The sequence below is a fragment of the Phoca vitulina genome, unplaced genomic scaffold (genome assembly GCF_004348235.1).
Source record: "Phoca vitulina isolate PV1807 unplaced genomic scaffold, GSC_HSeal_1.0 scaffold32, whole genome shotgun sequence".
Classification (NCBI taxonomy): Eukaryota; Metazoa; Chordata; class Mammalia; order Carnivora; family Phocidae; genus Phoca; species Phoca vitulina.
Window position 1 is genome coordinate 12702995 of NW_022589735.1, and position 17247 is coordinate 12720241.

General features: G+C 41.9%; 1 protein-coding gene across 5 annotated transcripts in view; it reads right to left on the bottom strand.

The window, feature by feature from the left end:
* The window catches only part of GRAMD2B (GRAM domain containing 2B), a 122654-nt gene that overhangs the window by 66068 nt on the left and 39339 nt on the right, over positions 1–17247 (bottom strand). For 2 of the 5 annotated variants that reach the window (XM_032425284.1, XM_032425287.1), the window contains exon 1: positions 3884–4105. The exons of the other annotated variants lie outside the window; for them this stretch is intronic. In XM_032425284.1, coding sequence (XP_032281175.1) covers positions 3884–3966 — 83 coding nt within the window. In that variant the 5' untranslated portion in view covers positions 3967–4105. Of the gene's footprint in view, positions 1–3883; positions 4106–17247 lie in introns of those variants that run through there. 5 annotated transcript variants of the gene reach the window in all.

The following is a 17247-nucleotide window of genomic DNA, read 5'->3' on the forward strand; positions in this document are numbered from 1 at the left end:
TCTCTCTCAAATAAATAAAACCTAAAAAAAAAAAAAAAAAAAGGGTTTGTTAGAAATGTCTATATATGGGGAACATAACATTCAGAATGAAAAAAGTACTGAAAGGGGAAAACTAGGATCTCAAAAGGAAATATACAGCTAAATTAACAATTCTTGGTAAGGAAGGAGTATTTTTAAATCAAATATGCATTTTGGTGATGAGTAAATGGGCAGCCTCACCTCACTGCTAACATAAAGATGAATAAGTCAAAATTCTCGGGCAAGTCAATGTATCTAAAAATTCAAAATGCTACTGATAGAAAATGTGATTAAGAAATTCTAAAGGAGCAAGATTTCCCCGGAGACAGTCAAGCGGAATGTCAGCTCTAAGTATATTATATACCTTAATTAGGGGGCTGGGTCTCAGCTTCCCTTGCTCACCAACAGATGGTTATTGGAAGAGATTATTCGTTGGGCCCTCTGAGAAATTCAGTAAGAAAAAATGTGATCAGAGTCTGCAATCAATTTAAGGTTAACTAATATACTCTGGACTAGTGTGTGAGTTCATATCTGTTAACAACTTAAAACAGTACTTTGTACATAATAAATGTTCGATAAACATTACTGTTAATTAACAGCAATAATAGTGGCAGCTAAATTCTCTGGAATAGATCACAAACATGCAAGGTGAGCCCAGATAAGGAAGAGCTAAGTATGGCCAGTGACAAGGAAAGGCTTTAAAGGAAGGGAATTTTGAGATGATCTATAGAAGTATACTGAGACAAAGAAGAGAGGGAATTGCTTGAGCAAAGGAATAGAGGTGAGAAGGAGAGAATGAAGGGAACCTTACTCAGAAGTACATTTGGCATACCTGTTCCTTATTCTTCTGCGTCCTAACCTCCTAAGTAGAGGGCCGCTAGCGCCAAGTGTTTAGCTATAAAAGATGTGCATGCTAATATTAGGATTGAGGTTGAAATGGTCTACGTGTGCTCAGATCATAAAAGGTCTGAACTTCTTGGCAGAGGAGAGGAGGTCAGGAGGGCCATCACAGATTGTGGAGTACAGTAGGGATAAAGTATTCAAGTTCAGGCTCTAGAGCAAGCAGTCCTGGCCTTGAATCTGAGCTGTCCTCTATTCACTGGGTCTCTGCCTAGTTGCTTAACTTCTCAGACCTTCCATGTTCTTATCTGTAAAATGGAGATGACAGTATCTGCCTAATCCTGTACGAAAATGAACGTTAAGTGTTGAGCACACTGCCTTTCAGTAAAGCGAGGATTCTCAGTAAAGGCCAGCTATTATTCATTACGAGTCTGGGTTCTAGGTGATGAGGGCTGTGTAGGAAGAGCAAGCCATTCTAACACTCGAGAAGAAAACGTCCATCGGGACACTCGGACTCCCAACGACTCTGAGCTTAGTGATAATTAATCTAAGTTACAAAGTTCAAAACAAAGAAGTTAGACTGGGTTTCTAAGCATCAAAATTGTGCTCCTCAAATGATTTCGAACATGCAATTATCACAATACATATAACACTGATAATGTATCTACCTCCCTCTTAAAATCACTCTTATTCTGTTACCAAAGCAAGAGTTCAAAAGCTCAGGAAGTAGAGTGTCTAAAGTCTTCGATTGACTCAGAAGTGACTTTAGCAGGCCTGCAAATTACCACTTTGTAACAAACAAAACAAACAAAATCTCCATAAACCAAGAAAAATTTACTAAAGACTGCCAAATGGGCAAACATCCTCACTGTGGAGAAGATTCAGTTATAAGCCAAACTTTTTATAGCGGTACCTTGTTTATGGGTTTAATATGGCCACGGACACCAATGTCCTCAGACCTGCAGTAACAGATATATACAGATACAGACCTATCTATCCATATATGTATGCCTCTCCTCAACACAGCTCTTGGGTTCCATAAGGGCAGATAACCACATCACCTTCATTCTGTATTTCCCACCATTATGGAGCCCATAGTAGGTATTCCAATATTAGTTGAACTAAAATGAATTTGTCAAACTAGGTGTTCCAAATGAAGGTCTGGCTCTTTGGGGTCTTCCGCTTCAATATGGTTATGATTATCTCCTATAAAATTATTTTGCCAGCATCTGAAGAGTTTTAAGTTAAGAGAATTCATCTAAACAGGTAACAGACTTTCTCCATCTACTAAAATGTGATCTCCTTAACTGAGCAGACTATTGGGAATGTGAAGATGTAAAAACTTAGGAGCTGTTGGGTGTACTTGACTCATTCTGCTTTGTGTAACTGGAACTTAACACTGCCTGGGGCTGACTTCTGGACTAGGGGTTCACAGTCCTGGGCTCCAGCGTTGTTTGTGCCCCTTAACACTCCTGTCACCTCAAACATCTATCAAGGGCTGCTTAAGAATGCCACAATACCTCTTTTTAAGAGAAGATTATAAAAGAATGATTAAGTGCAAAGGAGAGAGATGTCCTTTGCTAGTTTAGCTTTTTCTTGGGCTTGAATGATTAGAATAGAGTTAGGATTTTATTTTGGGCTAAGAAAACAAAAACATTTTGTGAGGGTTATACCTATGGGATTTTTTTCCTCAATCATGTGTTATCTATCATTGAAGAGGAAAGAGTATCAGCTTAAGTTGACAAAGCTTGAGGGGCAGAAGAAAGGGTAGCCAAGGAAAGCAGACACTGGAAGAGAATATGACCAAAGCCTCTGAAATAATAAATCAAAGCAGCTAATAAAAGCTAGTCTTCTTCCAAAACTTCAGCCCAAACTCTGATACACAGATGGAAGATGCTTTTATAAACACCAGTCTTTAAGTGGAACCAGGCTGTGTCATAAAAAAATGAGTACATGTTGAAATGAAGCAGATAGAATTTTAACTATTTTTTAGGTACCCCAACAGGTTGGTACCAAAAAAAAAAAAAAATTGGGCTTATTTATTCATCTTAACAATTTATATATTTATCTTAGTACCACTTAAAGTTACAGTATATAGAAAAGAAGCGAATACCAAAAGATTCTTTTCCTGTTTCAAACAAGAATGTTTGGGAATAACAATCATGGAAATACTACTTTTGGATTAAAAAAAAGTAGTACAGGGGAAGATAAATAAGTTTTATTACAGGAAGCTAATCCTTGTGTTCCAAATATTTCAGTTTTCAGTTTCCGAAACCAGAAGAGTTTATAGGCCCAACAATGTGCAAATCTTATTATGAACATGAATCTGTTAAGAGGATAGTCACAACCCAATATTTGAAGTGTTTTATATTATTATATATTCATTGTGCTCCCCCACCCCACTCCTAAACCCTCTCTCTCTCTCTCTCAAAAAAAAAAAAAAGTGTTTAACAAGTTTGTATCAAGTTCCCAAGCAAAGTCAGTCTTTAAGAGGAAAGATAAATCATATTTCATGTTTTCCACCACTTTTCCCCTCTCTTGAGGGGAAACAGTGAAGGGATGGGAGAAAGACACCCTGAAGCTCTGAATCAAATGACAAAACACCCATCACCGTGAAGGGAACGACCAGATGACATCTAGGTGGCAACTTCATCTTCACACACGTCACGAAGAAGTAGGGCAACAGAAATAAACCTTAGCGCTGTTTCCTGACCTGCTTCAGAGATCTGACCGCCTGCCCCAGACCTCCCTTGGGAATTCTAAAGCTCCAATCCTTCACATCCCCACCGGACTGCAAGCTGCAGTACATTCCTGAAGGGCTGCCGTGCCTTTTCCTCTAACACAGCATCGGAGAGAAGAAAAAAAAAGAAAGAAAGAAAAAAAAGCGACCGGGCGCCCCCGAAAGAATTCCAGCCACAGGGCCGTCTGTCCACGCTCAAGACCCACTCCAAACCGGTCCCTGGCAGAGACGTCTGGGCTGCGCGCTCTCGGCCACCGGGGCTGGGTCCCTGCGGAGAATACTTACTGGGCTGCGCCAACTTTGCTCTCTCTCTTCGCGAGCACTTTGGCAGGCTTTGTGTCTTCCACATCTTGCTGGAGTTCGGTCATCGGGGCCGCGTGCGGAGGGCACCTTCAGGCGTCCCCCAGCCAGCGGCTGCCAGCGCCCGGCGCGCAGGCCCTGCGAACCGCGCCTTCCCCGCGCCTTCCCCGCGCGCTCAGGCGCTCGGCGCATCCAGGCCGGCCCGGCGCGGCGCGGCACGGCGGGGCCGCCAACCTGGACACGTCCGGCCGGCGGCGATTGGTCGGCGCGGGCGTGCGAGCCGGGGAGGGAAGGGGCGGGCCGAAGCCAAGTGACGGGCTCCCGCCCCAACCCGGGAGGCCCCGGCCGCGTGCGAGGAAACCTGTTGAACTAGTCGGGCTCGGGGCAGGAAGCTAATTGGCCATGCAGGTGAAACACTGGCCTAACTAGGCTCCGTAGATTTAGCCTCCTGGTAAGTGGGGCTGTTTGCCCGCCCCGACTGTAACCGGGGGGCGGGGGGGGGGGGGGGTTTGAGAAACGGGCGGCCTGGCCGCAGCGCCAGGAAATGGTTACGACTGAGCGAGGCGCTCTCTCACGCTGATGCGCTGTGTGGGCTGGCCTGGGGCCCGGCCTAAATGATTCAAACAGGATGTTGCCTCACTGGGGACTGCTCCGTCGGGGCTTCAACAATAGGTCGGTTCAGTGACAAAGGTAGTGAGACGTGGTTGTCCCTAGTGGTTGTCTGGTTAACCCTTCCCCAGGCGGGGGTGGGGGCGGGGAGGCGTTCATCACAACCTCCTTAGCCGCTCAGCCCGGACTGCGCCCCCCCCCCCCCAGTGACATGAATGCCTCTTCTTCCATCTGTTTGGTGAGGTTTGGACGTGGTGAGGCCGTCTGAAGTTTTGCATTTCAAACATCATTTATCTCACAGATTTTTGAGAGCTACCACGTTCCAGGTATCATTCTAAGCATGCCCTTATTATATCCAGTAAAGGATGTGTTGGTGGTTTTCTACTTCTCTACAGAGTAGTTGAGAGTAAGAGTAGTGTGAAACCTACTTGTTGGAAGCCCGCATTTACTTTAAAACAATGACAAGTGGCAACAGTAGCTCATGACATGGCTGGGGGAAAAAAATCACTAACTCTGCTCTGGCTGGGACTGCAAGTCCTTCGTTTTTCTTTTAAAATTGATTTTAGATTTCAGAATAAGTACAAAGACTACAGAATCATAGTGTTTACGTGTATGTATGTATATGTGTGTATGTATGGTGTGTGTAAAAGAAAACACCAGCCCTTTCAGATAATTGCATACATTTTGGGGATCAATTCCCGTCCAAAGCTTTCTTTTTCCCTCTGCATTTAGTAGCTATGTGATTAGGCTGAGAGAACAAAAGCATCTTTTTGTAGCCTGCCTGCTCCAAAATTGATTGTCTTGACACTTGAAAAATAAAAGTAAAAGAAAAATGTTTATGTAAATTCCATGAGAGTTGGCCTGGTAGGTTGTGCGTGCTCTCTCTCTCTCTCTCTCTCCCCCTACCCCCTATTTTTTTAAAAAGATTTATTTATTGACACACATGCACCCCAATGTATATAGCGGCAATGGCCACAATAGCCAAATATGGAAAGAGCCCAGATGTCCATCTACAGATGAATGGATAAAGAAGAGGGGGTGTATACATATAAACAAGGGAATATTACTCAGCCATCAAAAAGAATGAAATCTTGCCATTTGCAATGACATGGATGGAACAAGAGGGTATTAAGCTAAGCGAAATAAGTCAGAGAAGGACAAATATCATAGGATTTCACTCATATTTGGAATTTAAGAAACAAAACATGAACCTAGGGGAAGGGAAGGAAAAATAAAATAAGACGAAATCAGAGAGGGAGACAAACCGTAAGAGACTCTTAACTGTAGAAAACAAATTGAGGGTTGCTGAAGAGGAGGTGGGTGGGGGGATGGGGTAACTGGGGGATGGGCATCAGGGAGGGCACTTGATGTAATGAGGACTGGGTGTTATATGCAACTGATGAATTACTAAACTACCTCTGAAACTAATAATACACTATAGGTTAATTAATTGATTTTAAATTAAAGAAGATGTTAGTTGAAAAAAGGATTTATTTATTTATTTTGGTGGGGGGGGAGAGAGAGAGGGAGGGCAGGAGTGGGAGGGGCAGAGGGAAAGGGGTAAAGAATCTCAAGCAGACTCCTGGCTCAGCATGGAGCTGGAGGCAGGGCTGAATCTCACCATCCTGAGATCACTACCTGAGGGGAAACCAAGAGTCAGAAAGTCAACCGACTGCTCCACCCAGGTGCCCCCCCATTTTTTTGGGGGGGGGAGCTCCTGACCAGTGACCCCTGTGGAAGCCTGGCTGGGTGTGGTGGGGAAGGCTCTGGGTGACCTAAAGGTTGGAAGCTGTCTCTTAGGTGTCCTTAGCTGGCTTTTCCTGGGGACATTACACCTTTAGCCTCCAGGTCCCTTCTCTAGCTACCCCTCCTACTAGGGGATAGGTGTGGGCCTGAAATGTAGGTGAGGTTATCATCCTCCTAACTTCTGGGTAGTGACTCTTCCCCTAAATCTCACGTGTCTGCTACAGCTCAAAGGAGAGCTCAGTTTTTGCCCCCAAGTATTTTTTTTGATTGCAGTAAAATATACATAACATAATATTTATCATTTTAGCCTTTGTTAAGTATACAGTTAATGCCACTGAACAATTCAATGGCATTAAATATAATCACAGTATGTGTAACAATTACCACTGTCTATACCCAAAACGTCTTGTCATACCCAATATCAACTCTATACCCATTCAACAATACCCCCTCGTCCCCTCTTCCCTGTCTCTGGTAACCTCTATTCTACTTTCTGTGTCTATGAATTTGTCTGTTCTGGATACTTCATGTAAGTGCAGTCATATATTTTTCCTGCTGTGTTTGACTCATAATCGCTATATATAATGTTTTCAAGGTCCATCCAAGCTGTAGCATATCTCAGTACTTCATTCTTTTTTATGGCTGGATAATATTCCAGTGTATGTATATTCCCCATTTGTTGATCCGTTCACCTGCTGATGAACACTTGGGCTGAGTTTACTGCCTTGTGGTTCTTGTGAATAACGCTGCTGTGAACATTGATGTACAAATACCTGTTTGAGTCCCTGCTTTGAATTCTTTTTGGTAAATACCTAGGAGTGGAATTGCTGGTCAGATGGTAGTTACATGTTTAACCTTTTGAGAAACCTCAGTCAGGCCCCTTTGGATGCATGAATAAGGGCAAGTGTTCAAAACTTCCTCAGCATGGGCTTGCAGCTCAATTAATGAGCACGTGAGTACCCTACAACTTATTCTGTAGTGTGTGGGATGAAGACTTACAATAATGTGGTCTTAAGTGAGAAAGGAGGGGAGGGGGATGGGTGTAGGGGCAGGTGGAAAAAATAGCACATAGTCCTTTCCTAGAGTGGGGAGGAATTAGAAAGGAGCAAGTAAGGAGCGACTGGGTGGCTCAGTCCGTTAAGCATCTGCCTTCAGCTGAGGTCATGATCCCAGGGTCCTGGGATCTGAGTCCCACATCAAGCTGCTTGCTCAGAGGGAGTCTACTTCTCCCTCTGCCTGCCACTCGCCTGCCTGTGCTCTCCCTCTCTGTCAAATAAATAAAATTAGAAAAAAAAAAAAGGAGCAAGTAAACTGTATTATTTTACTTAGTAACATTTGCCTGTGTTTAAAAGACATTGTCAAACAGCTTCCTAATTTGATTATTCATAGGGTTATTATACAATAAAATGGAATGCAGTATTTAAAAGGCAGTTTTGGCAAACATTAGGGGAGGAGTTCTAGCTGTTACTTTTTCCAGTTACCGAACCAGGCCCAGTAGAACATGCCTAATCCATCACTTTTCAGGAGGTAGGAGATTTCTACCTAACTGCTTGGAATATCGATCAAAATTGGTCTCTTTTTCACGTTGATCAGATACACTGTACATCTGTCCATAGTCTCAGAGGCAGAGTTCAAATATGAGCTTGGAGATTTGAGTGAAGATAATGGTGCAATGTATGGGTCCCTTAATTACCTAATTTATAACACACGGCAGGCTATGTACTTATTAGACAATGTAGGTACATATCAAGTGTCATCACATACCTGGGATTTTGTGCCTGTTGTCTGATGACATGTTTAAGAAGGTGGTGGATGCTCTTATCAAGGTATAACCTGTAATAATTTAACTATGCATAATATTCAATGTATCAGTGTCCTAAGTCAAAGAATTTCATGAGCACTCATCAGACCATTCCTGTTTTCAATTTAAGTTCAATATTCAAAGGAGAAAATGGAACAACACAGAGTTCAGAAGCGAGCCATACGGTGACACTGAAGAATTTGATTTTCAGACTTCTAAATAGAGTTTTAAGAATGAAAGTCGAGAAGCATTATGTGAAGGGGACCTTTACTGAGAGGAAGGGCATTCCTGATGAGTACAGCCATTAAACATTGCAATGGGAATCTATAGTAGGGCATGGAATCTGCTACTCTATAGGCTTTTGAAAATAATATAAAGAAAAACTATATAGAATGGTTGTAAACCAGGATTTCCCAAGTCAGGTTATACTGCCGATGGGGAAATTTGACGTCCTCTCTTCCTCTCTAGGGATGAAGCACCAACCAAGCTTAGCACCCGTGTTTGGAGCAATGGACAAGGTGGTAAGGGTTTACTGGTCTAGGAATAGGTAGTTGGCACACATTAGCATAAAATCTGGTTCTGTGAGAAAGCAGAAGCAATAAAAAACTCTTCCAGTCCAGTATTATTTAAAAATTAAAATACACCATGACCCATAAGTAAGACATTAAAATCAATCCTGAAGTTTTAAAGTAGATGTCTGTTTTCTGCATGGTTAATGTCACGGATCACATGTGATGTAAGGAGGCCTCTGAGACCATCCAGTATCGTGGTTTTCACACCAGGTTCTGGGGGAGTCGGGGTGCTTTGAACTAGAGAGAGAAGGAGCTGGTGTTTGAATGTAGGTCTTACAACGCCAGCCTCCCTCATCCCACCACTCAGACACACGGCCTCTCCTGCCTCTGCTAGACCACTTCCACTTCATCTCTCTTGTGTATTTATGTTCTGTATTGGGTTCTATTTCAGGGAGGGGGAGAGGGTTGCCTGCCACACACTAAACAAAATCAAAAAATAAAATCTACAGTCATTTTTCAGAGAAGAGCCTGAGCTTCAGAGGGTGTAGGGGCTTGGCCAAGATGACAGCGATCCCCTGAGGATGAAGATTCAGCTTTCCTGACTTCAACTGGGTGGTTGTCGGGGTGCAGGAGAGTGGACAGGGCAAAAGAAAAGTTCATTAATCGCAGAGACGCACGCTTACTGGAGAGCTTGTGTGAGGGAAAGCCCAAGGACCCTGACACATCCGTAATGTCCGTCGGGAAGGAAATGTTCGAATCTAGAGCTATCGTTGGTGGCTGCACTTTGTAGTTATCTATTGCTGCATAACTAACTACCTCAAAGCTTGTGGCCTAAAACAGTAATTTATTATTTCCGCTCATGGTACGGTGGGCTGACAGGGTTCTCAGCTAGATCGTCCTCACTAGGGGTCTCTCATGCAGTCGCTGTCAGATGGTGCCCAGGGTTGGAGCACCATCTGAAGACTCAGTTGAGCTACAGGTGCACTCCCATGTCTGGTGCTTCAGCTGGGATGGCTGGAGCAGGTGGGGACTAGCTGAGCATTTCGTCTCCCTCCATGGCCCACCACATGGCTAGTCTGGGCTTCCGTACAACATGGCCGTCTCAGTATCCTTAGACTTCTTACTTGGTGCCTGGCTTCCTCCAGAGCACGTGTTCTATAATGCTAAGGGGGAATCTGCAAGGCTTCTTATGTGATAACCTTGGACGTCAGGCGGCTTCACCTCTGCTGCTTTCTCATGGTCAAGAGTGAGCCACAGGGCCAGCCCACATTCAAGGTGTGAATAGCAAGAGTACAGTTCACTGGGGACCATCTCTGAAGACTGGCTACCGTAGTGCAGATGATAATAATAGATGAGGCCCTCTGACTTTAGATACTTGGTCAATGTGGATGTGAATAAATGAGCATTTCTAACAGCACTGTTCTAAATGCATGTGATATACAAGTGAACAATACAGGCAAAGCCCATGGTGTTCGTGAGTCTTGCATTCTAGTGGAGGAACTGAAAATGAGAAAAGTAAGCATATAAAGAACACAGTTTCAACAGATAGGAGATACAAACAAAATAAAATAGAAAACGGTGGAGAGTGAGGGAGGCCTACTTTACATAGGAAGCCGGAGGAAGCCTCTTTGACAGGTGATGTGTCTGAATTGAAGGAGGGGAAGGAGGGAGCGTGTGAAGTCGGGTGCAAAGCTTGGCAGCCAGTGGGGAGAGCATGGGTAAAGGTGTCGAGGCAACTCTGAGCTTGGCACATTCTAGGGACAGCAAGAAGTCTCCTGTCCTCTACTGTGCCTGGAGTAAAAGGAGGGAAGAGGAAGTTGGCAGGAGATGGTCTTATAGAGATATTATCTTCTCTGTCCATTTGTTATCTGTCCACTCCCATAAGATTGGAATCTTCCCCAAAACAAGGGACTCGTGTGTTGTGTCTGCCATTCTATCCACAATGCCTGGTTCTTATTAGATGCTCAATAAATATGTGTTGAATAAATGAAAGAATCATTGGGTGGTTGTTTCCAACCAGTGTTGCTCAACCATGATCTTCTGGAACTCTAGGTGACCTGGGATGTTCTAATGTTGAGTAGTATTAGTCTTCCTTCCTTCCTTCCTTCCTTCCTTCCTTCCTTCCTTCCTTCCTTCCTTCCTTCCTTTCTTTCTTTCTTTCTCTTTTCTTTTTTTTTTGCAATTTGCAGGGAAAAAAGAGAATGAATGAAAAAAAGAAATTTAGGGCGCCTGGGTGGCTCAGTTGGTTAAGCGACTGCCTTCGGCTCAGGTCATGATCCTGGCGTCCCTGGATCGAGTCCTGCATTGGGCTCCCTGCTCGGCAGGGAGTCTGCTTCATCCTCTGACCCTATACCCTCTCATGTGTTCTCTCTCTCTCATTCTCTCTCTCTCAAATAAATAAATAAAATCTTAAAAAAAAAAAAAAAAGAAAAAAAAATTTAACTCAAATTCCTCCCACCTCAGACCTCCAACTAAAAAAAAAAAAAAGTAGCTCATGCTACTTATCACTTGTCTGCTAGTTGACTGCAAGTGTTTCAAACAGGTCAGAGAGGTCCCATGACTCCCAGATGGTCTGGCTCCGAAATAAGTCCAAGAATCACTGTTTATAATCCACAGGCAGTGATTTAAAGTTAGGGAATCTTTCATGTTTTCTTAGAGAAACATCCATACAGCAACTTCCTTTGCTTGTTTTGGGAACTAATCATGCCATGCTTATGAGGGCTGGCCCTTCTCTTCCCTTGCGCCTAGGTTTTGCGTGCTCTCTTTTCCTCCCTGGGAAATGTTCTGACGATGCAGTCTGCACTGTGCAGTTAATATACGGTTTGGAAGCAGTTAATACTTAATTATTCAAGGAGTTTCTGCAGGTTACGTTTTTTTCTTTATATCACCTACTGTGTACTTTCTATTTTTTTTTTTAATTTTCATTCCTTTTTACATACTTTCTTGTTATTATTCCTTTCTGACAATTCCTATTAGCATTTTGTTATCTTTTCTTCCAATTTGTTTTCTAGTAGCATTCCTTTTTAAGAATTATTTAACAAAAAAGAGAGCAAAAGAGGAACAGGGGAGGAGTGAATGCAGAAAACACCTCAAGCAAGTAAGAAAGTTTTTCTATTTTCCTCAAGTAACCACAGCTTTACTTTGCTTTTGTTTGAATTTTATAAATAGACCGTTCATTTGAGGTAGATTTTGCAGTCTGTCTGTCCGTTCCTTCCTTCCTGCCTGCCTTCCTGCCTTCTTTACTTCCAACCAATATTTTTCTGGTACCTTTGATGTGCCAAGCTATATTCTGCGTGATGGAGATGTAAACATAAATAAGCCCCTACATGCTGTAAGTGAGTTCATAGTCCACTGGGAAAGAGTTCAGTAAATGGTTATTTACAAAATGTACATACACAGAACTTGAGTCAAAACCTATCACAATTGTATATCACAACCAGACACGTGGACCAGACACTTGGGTATCAGATGGTGGGAAGGGGCAGGGGATGGCTATGGGATGCTTCACGTTCTTCTGTTTTGGGTTACACATAAGTCATACCCACTCCCTACCTAGCCCCCTTACATATCCGCACAACTTGTTGAAAAGGCTCTAGGCTGGAAGTCAGAACTGGGCTCTGGTCCAGGTACTGTGCTTTGTGCTGGAATGTGCATCTATTAATGGAACACAGCACTGAAGTAAGAGAATGCTGGCCTCAAGGAAAGGGCTGTATACTTCGTGGTTACAGCTGTATCACTTTCTATCTTATAGAGACTAAAAGAGGGAAGGGGGAAGAAACTGCTTTACACAGAAATGTTGGAAGTACCTATTGTGAAATGACAGTTTTAAATAAATTTCATGAGGCAAGAGTAACTATTCAGATCTATTCACTGGGGAAACCTAAGTGCATTTACCTCCTTCCTATAGGGCTTTTTGCTTCTTTTTACAGACTTCTACCTTTAAAAGCCTACCAGGTGAAAACAGAATGTTTCCCTGTGTGTTATGATCCCAGGCTGATTCAAATCAGAATTTATTTTCTGTTTTTAGTAGTAGTCCAAGAAACAAAAGTTCAACTTTCCTTTTTATCAAAAAGATAAATAATAAGCTCGTTAGTAAAACACACATTAGAGGGAGATTCAGACATTGGAAATGCTTGGTCCTATAGAATCCCAAGCCTCCAGATTTCGAAAAAATGTATAAATTAGTAGTAGGTACTACAAAGAAACAGGAGGTGAGAGCTGGTGGCTGTGGTCTTGATTCCTGGCTTCTCGGTTGCACTGTTCATGCGGTCCTACAGTATTTGTTCTTCTGCCCCTTCTGAGTCTGAGGGATTGTCCATGGTGTCCTTTCAGTAAACAACCCCCCTTGTGGGAGCTCCTTCAGGGAATTTGCCCTGCGGCAAAAGAGTCCCGGCAGGGGAGGGGCAGGGATGAAGTGAGGTGAAGTGATTGAGATTCGGACTGATCTAAGAATCCTAATGCACAGTTGACCACCTTGGACACCTGGCTTACCTCCTGTAAAACTCCATTTCCTCATCTGGGAGGAGAAATAGGAATAGCAGCAGTATCTATGTTATAGGATCGCTGGGGAATTTAGAAAGCTAATGTATGTAAAGGAATTAGTAAAGCATGCCAGGTACCTAGTAAACACTCAATTCATTTAAACTGTTGATTATCATCATCATGTTATTCTTGACCAGAATAATATTTTGACAAATGGAGGCTACTGCCCTCCCTTAGATCATCAGCCCATATTATTTAATGACAACCCACAGTGTGTGGAGTATTATGTCATGTGCGAGAAGGTATTACTAAAGCGGTAGAAGGTGTAACATCTGTTCCCCTCTGAGTCCTCAACCCTCTTCAAGCTGATATCCTTGTATCAGAAGCTAATGCTCCATCCTTAGATCAGTGACATTGATATGTTTAACTTGCTAGATCTCATCTGTAATCTCTCATGTGTCCTAGGTTTTTTCCTCTCTCAAATGTCTTTGCCACCATAAAAGCCTTAGTTTAATAGTAAAGAAGTCATTGGAATTAAGAGGTAATCAATATGAACTCTGAGGCTTATGAAGGCTTATGATAGCTAGGGTGACTGTACATTCTCATTTGCTTGAGAGAGTCCTGGTTTAGTCACACTATTATGGCTTATTTACAGTAGGGTCCCCTTTTAAAGGTGTCCCTGTTTGGAAAACTTATTGACAGTCAATCTATAGTTTGACCAAACTAAAATATTGTATTAGCTCAGGTGTTTAGATTAAGCATGAACCAAACTCTTGGATCTGATTGCCTTGCTGCCCAGTAGACCACCCTCTGTCACTCATTGTATTCCCAACTCTTACTAAATGACCTGAAAGTTACCAGAAAAAAATGTGTTGCAAAAAAATATTTTCAGACCACAATGCTATGAAACTTGAAGTCAAATACAAGAAAAAATTTGGAAAGACCACAAATACATGGAGGTTAAAGAACATCCTACTAAAGAATGAATTTGTTAACTAGGACATTAAGGAAGAAATAAAAAAGTAAATGGGAGCAAATGAAAATGAAAACATGACGGTCCAAAACCTTTAGGATGCAGCAAAGGTGGTCCTAAGAGGGAAGCATATAGCAATACAGGTCTACCTCAAGGAGCAAGAAAAGTCTCAAATACACTGCCTAACCTTACACCGAAGGGAGCTAGAAAAGGAAAAGCAAATAAACCCTAAGGCCAGCAAAAGAAGGGAAATAATAAAGATTAGAGCAGAAATAAATGATATAGAAAAAAAATCGTTAGAACGGATCAATGAAACTAAGAGCTGGTTCTTTGAAAGAATTAATAAAATTTATAAACTCCTAGCCAGACTTATCAAAAAGAAAAGAGAAAGCACCCAACTAAATAAAATCGTGAATGAAAGAGGAGAGATCACAACCAATACCACAGAAATAGATACAATTATAAGAGAATACTATGAAGAATTGTATGTCAGCAGACTGTGCAATCTGGAAGAAATGGACAAATTCCTAGGAACCTACAAACTACCAAAGCTGAAACAGGATGAAATAGAAAATTTGAACAGACCCATAACCAGCAAAGAAATTGAATCAGTAATTAAAAATCTCCCAACAAACAAAAGTCCAGGGCCACATGGCCTCCCAGGGGAATTCTACCAGACATTTCAAGAAGAGTTAATACCTATTCTTCTCAAACTGTTCCAAAAAATAGAAATGGAAGGAAAACTTTCAAAGTCATATGAATCCAGCATTGCTTTGATTCCAAAACCAGACACAGACCCCACTAAAAAGGAGAATTACAGGCCAATATCCCTGACGAACATGAGTGCAAAAATTCTCAACAAGATACTAGCAAATCCGATCTAACAATACATTAAAAGAATTATTCACCATAGTCAAGTGGGATTTCTTCCTGGGTTACACAGGTGGTTCAATATTCACAAATCAATCAACATGATACACCACATTAACAAAAGAAAGGATAAGGACCGTATAATCCTCTCAATAGATGCAAAAAAATATAGCATCCATTCTTGTTAAAAAAACCTTCAACAAAGTAGGGATAGATGGAACATAAGTCAACATCATAAAGGCCAAATATGAAAGACCCACAGCTAGTATCACCCTCAATGGGGAAAAACTGAGAGCTTTTCCTCCAAGGTCAGGAACAAGACAGCGATATCCACTCTTACCATTACTATTTAACAGAGTACTAGAAGTCTTAGCTTCAGCAGTCAGACAACAAAAAGAAATAAGAGGCATCCCAATTGCAAGGAAGAAGTCAAACTCTCGCTATTTCCAGAGGACATGATACTCTATGTAGAAAACATGAAAGACTCCACCCAAAAATTGCTAGAACTAATATGTGAATTCAGTAAAGTCACAGGATTTAAAATCAACGTACAGAAATATGTTGCATTTCTATACAACAATAACGAAGCAGCAGAAAAAGAAATGAAGGAATCAACCCTATTTACAATTGCACCAAAAACCATAAGATACCTAGGAATAAATCTAACCAAAGAGGTAAAAGATCTGTACACTGAAAACTATTGAACGTTTATAAAAGAAATTGAAGAGGACACGAAGAAATGGAAAAGCATTCCATGCTCATGTATTGGAAGAACAAACATTGTTAAGATGTCTAGACAACCAAAGCAATCTACACATTTAATGCAATCCCTATCAAAGTACCACCAGAGTTTTTCGCAGCCCTAGAACAAACAATCCTAAAATTTGTATGGCACCACGAAAGACCCTGAATAGCCAAAGCAATCCTGGAAAAAAAAAAAAAAAAAGCTGGAGGCATCACGATTCTGGGCTTCCAGCTACATTACGAAGCTGTAGTGATCAAGACAGTATGGTACTGGCACAAAAACAGACACATAGATCAATGGAACAGAACAGAAAACCCAGAAGTTGGACCCATAACTATATGGCCACCTAATCTCCGACAAAGCAGGAAAGAATATCCAATGGAAAAACAGTCTCTTCAACAAATGGTGTTGGGAAAACTGGACAGCCACATGCAGAAGAATGAAACTGGACCACTTTCTTATGCCATGCACAAAAATTCAAAATGGATGAAAGACCTAAATGTGAGACAGGAAACCATTAAAATCCTAGAGGAGAACACAGGCAGCAACCTCTTTGACCTTGGCTGTAGCAACTTACTAGACACGTCACTGGAGGCAAGGGAAACAAAAGCAAAAATGAACTGTTGGGACTTTATCAAGATAAAAACCTTCTGCACAGTGAAGGAAATAATGAACAAAACTAAAAGGCAGACTAGGGAATGAGAGAAGATATTTGTAAATGACATATCTAATAAAGGGTTAGTATCCAAAATCTATAAAGAACTTACCAAACTCAACATCTGCAAACCAGATAATCCAGTTAAGAAATGGGCAGAAGATATGAATAGACATTTTCCCTAAGAAGACATCCAGATGGCTAACAGACACATGAAACGATGTTCAGCATCACTTATCATCGGGGAAATACAAATCAAAACCACAATGAGATACCACCTCACACATGTCAGAATGGCTAAAATTAACAACACAAGAAACAACAGGTATTGGTGAGGATGTGGAGAAAGGGGAACCCTCTTGCACCTATTGAATGCAAACTTGGGCAGCCATTCTGGAACGCAGTATTGAGGTTCCTCAAAAAGTTAAAAGTAGAACTACCCCATGTTCCTGGAATTATACCACTAGGTATTTACCCAAAAGATAAAAAAAATACAGATTTGAAGGGGTACATGCATTCCAATGTTTATAACAGCATCATCAACATTAGCCAAACTATGGAAAGAGCCTAAATGCCCATCGACTGATGTATAAAGCAGATGTGGTATGTGTATACACACACACACACACACACACACACACACACACACACACACACACACAATGGACTCTTACTCAGCCATCAAAAAGAATGAAATCTTGCCATTTGCAATGACATGGATGGAGCTAGACTATATTATGCTAAGTGAAATAAGTCCATCAGTGAAACAAATACCATATGATTTCATTCATATGTGGAACTTAAGAAACAAAACAAGTGAACATTTGGGCAGGGGGAAAGAAAAAAGGTGAGAGGGAAATTAACCATAAGAGACTCTTCGGGTGCCTGGATGGCTCAGTCGTTGAGTGCGTCTGCCTTCGGCTCAAGTCATGATCCCAGGGTCCTGGGATCGAGCC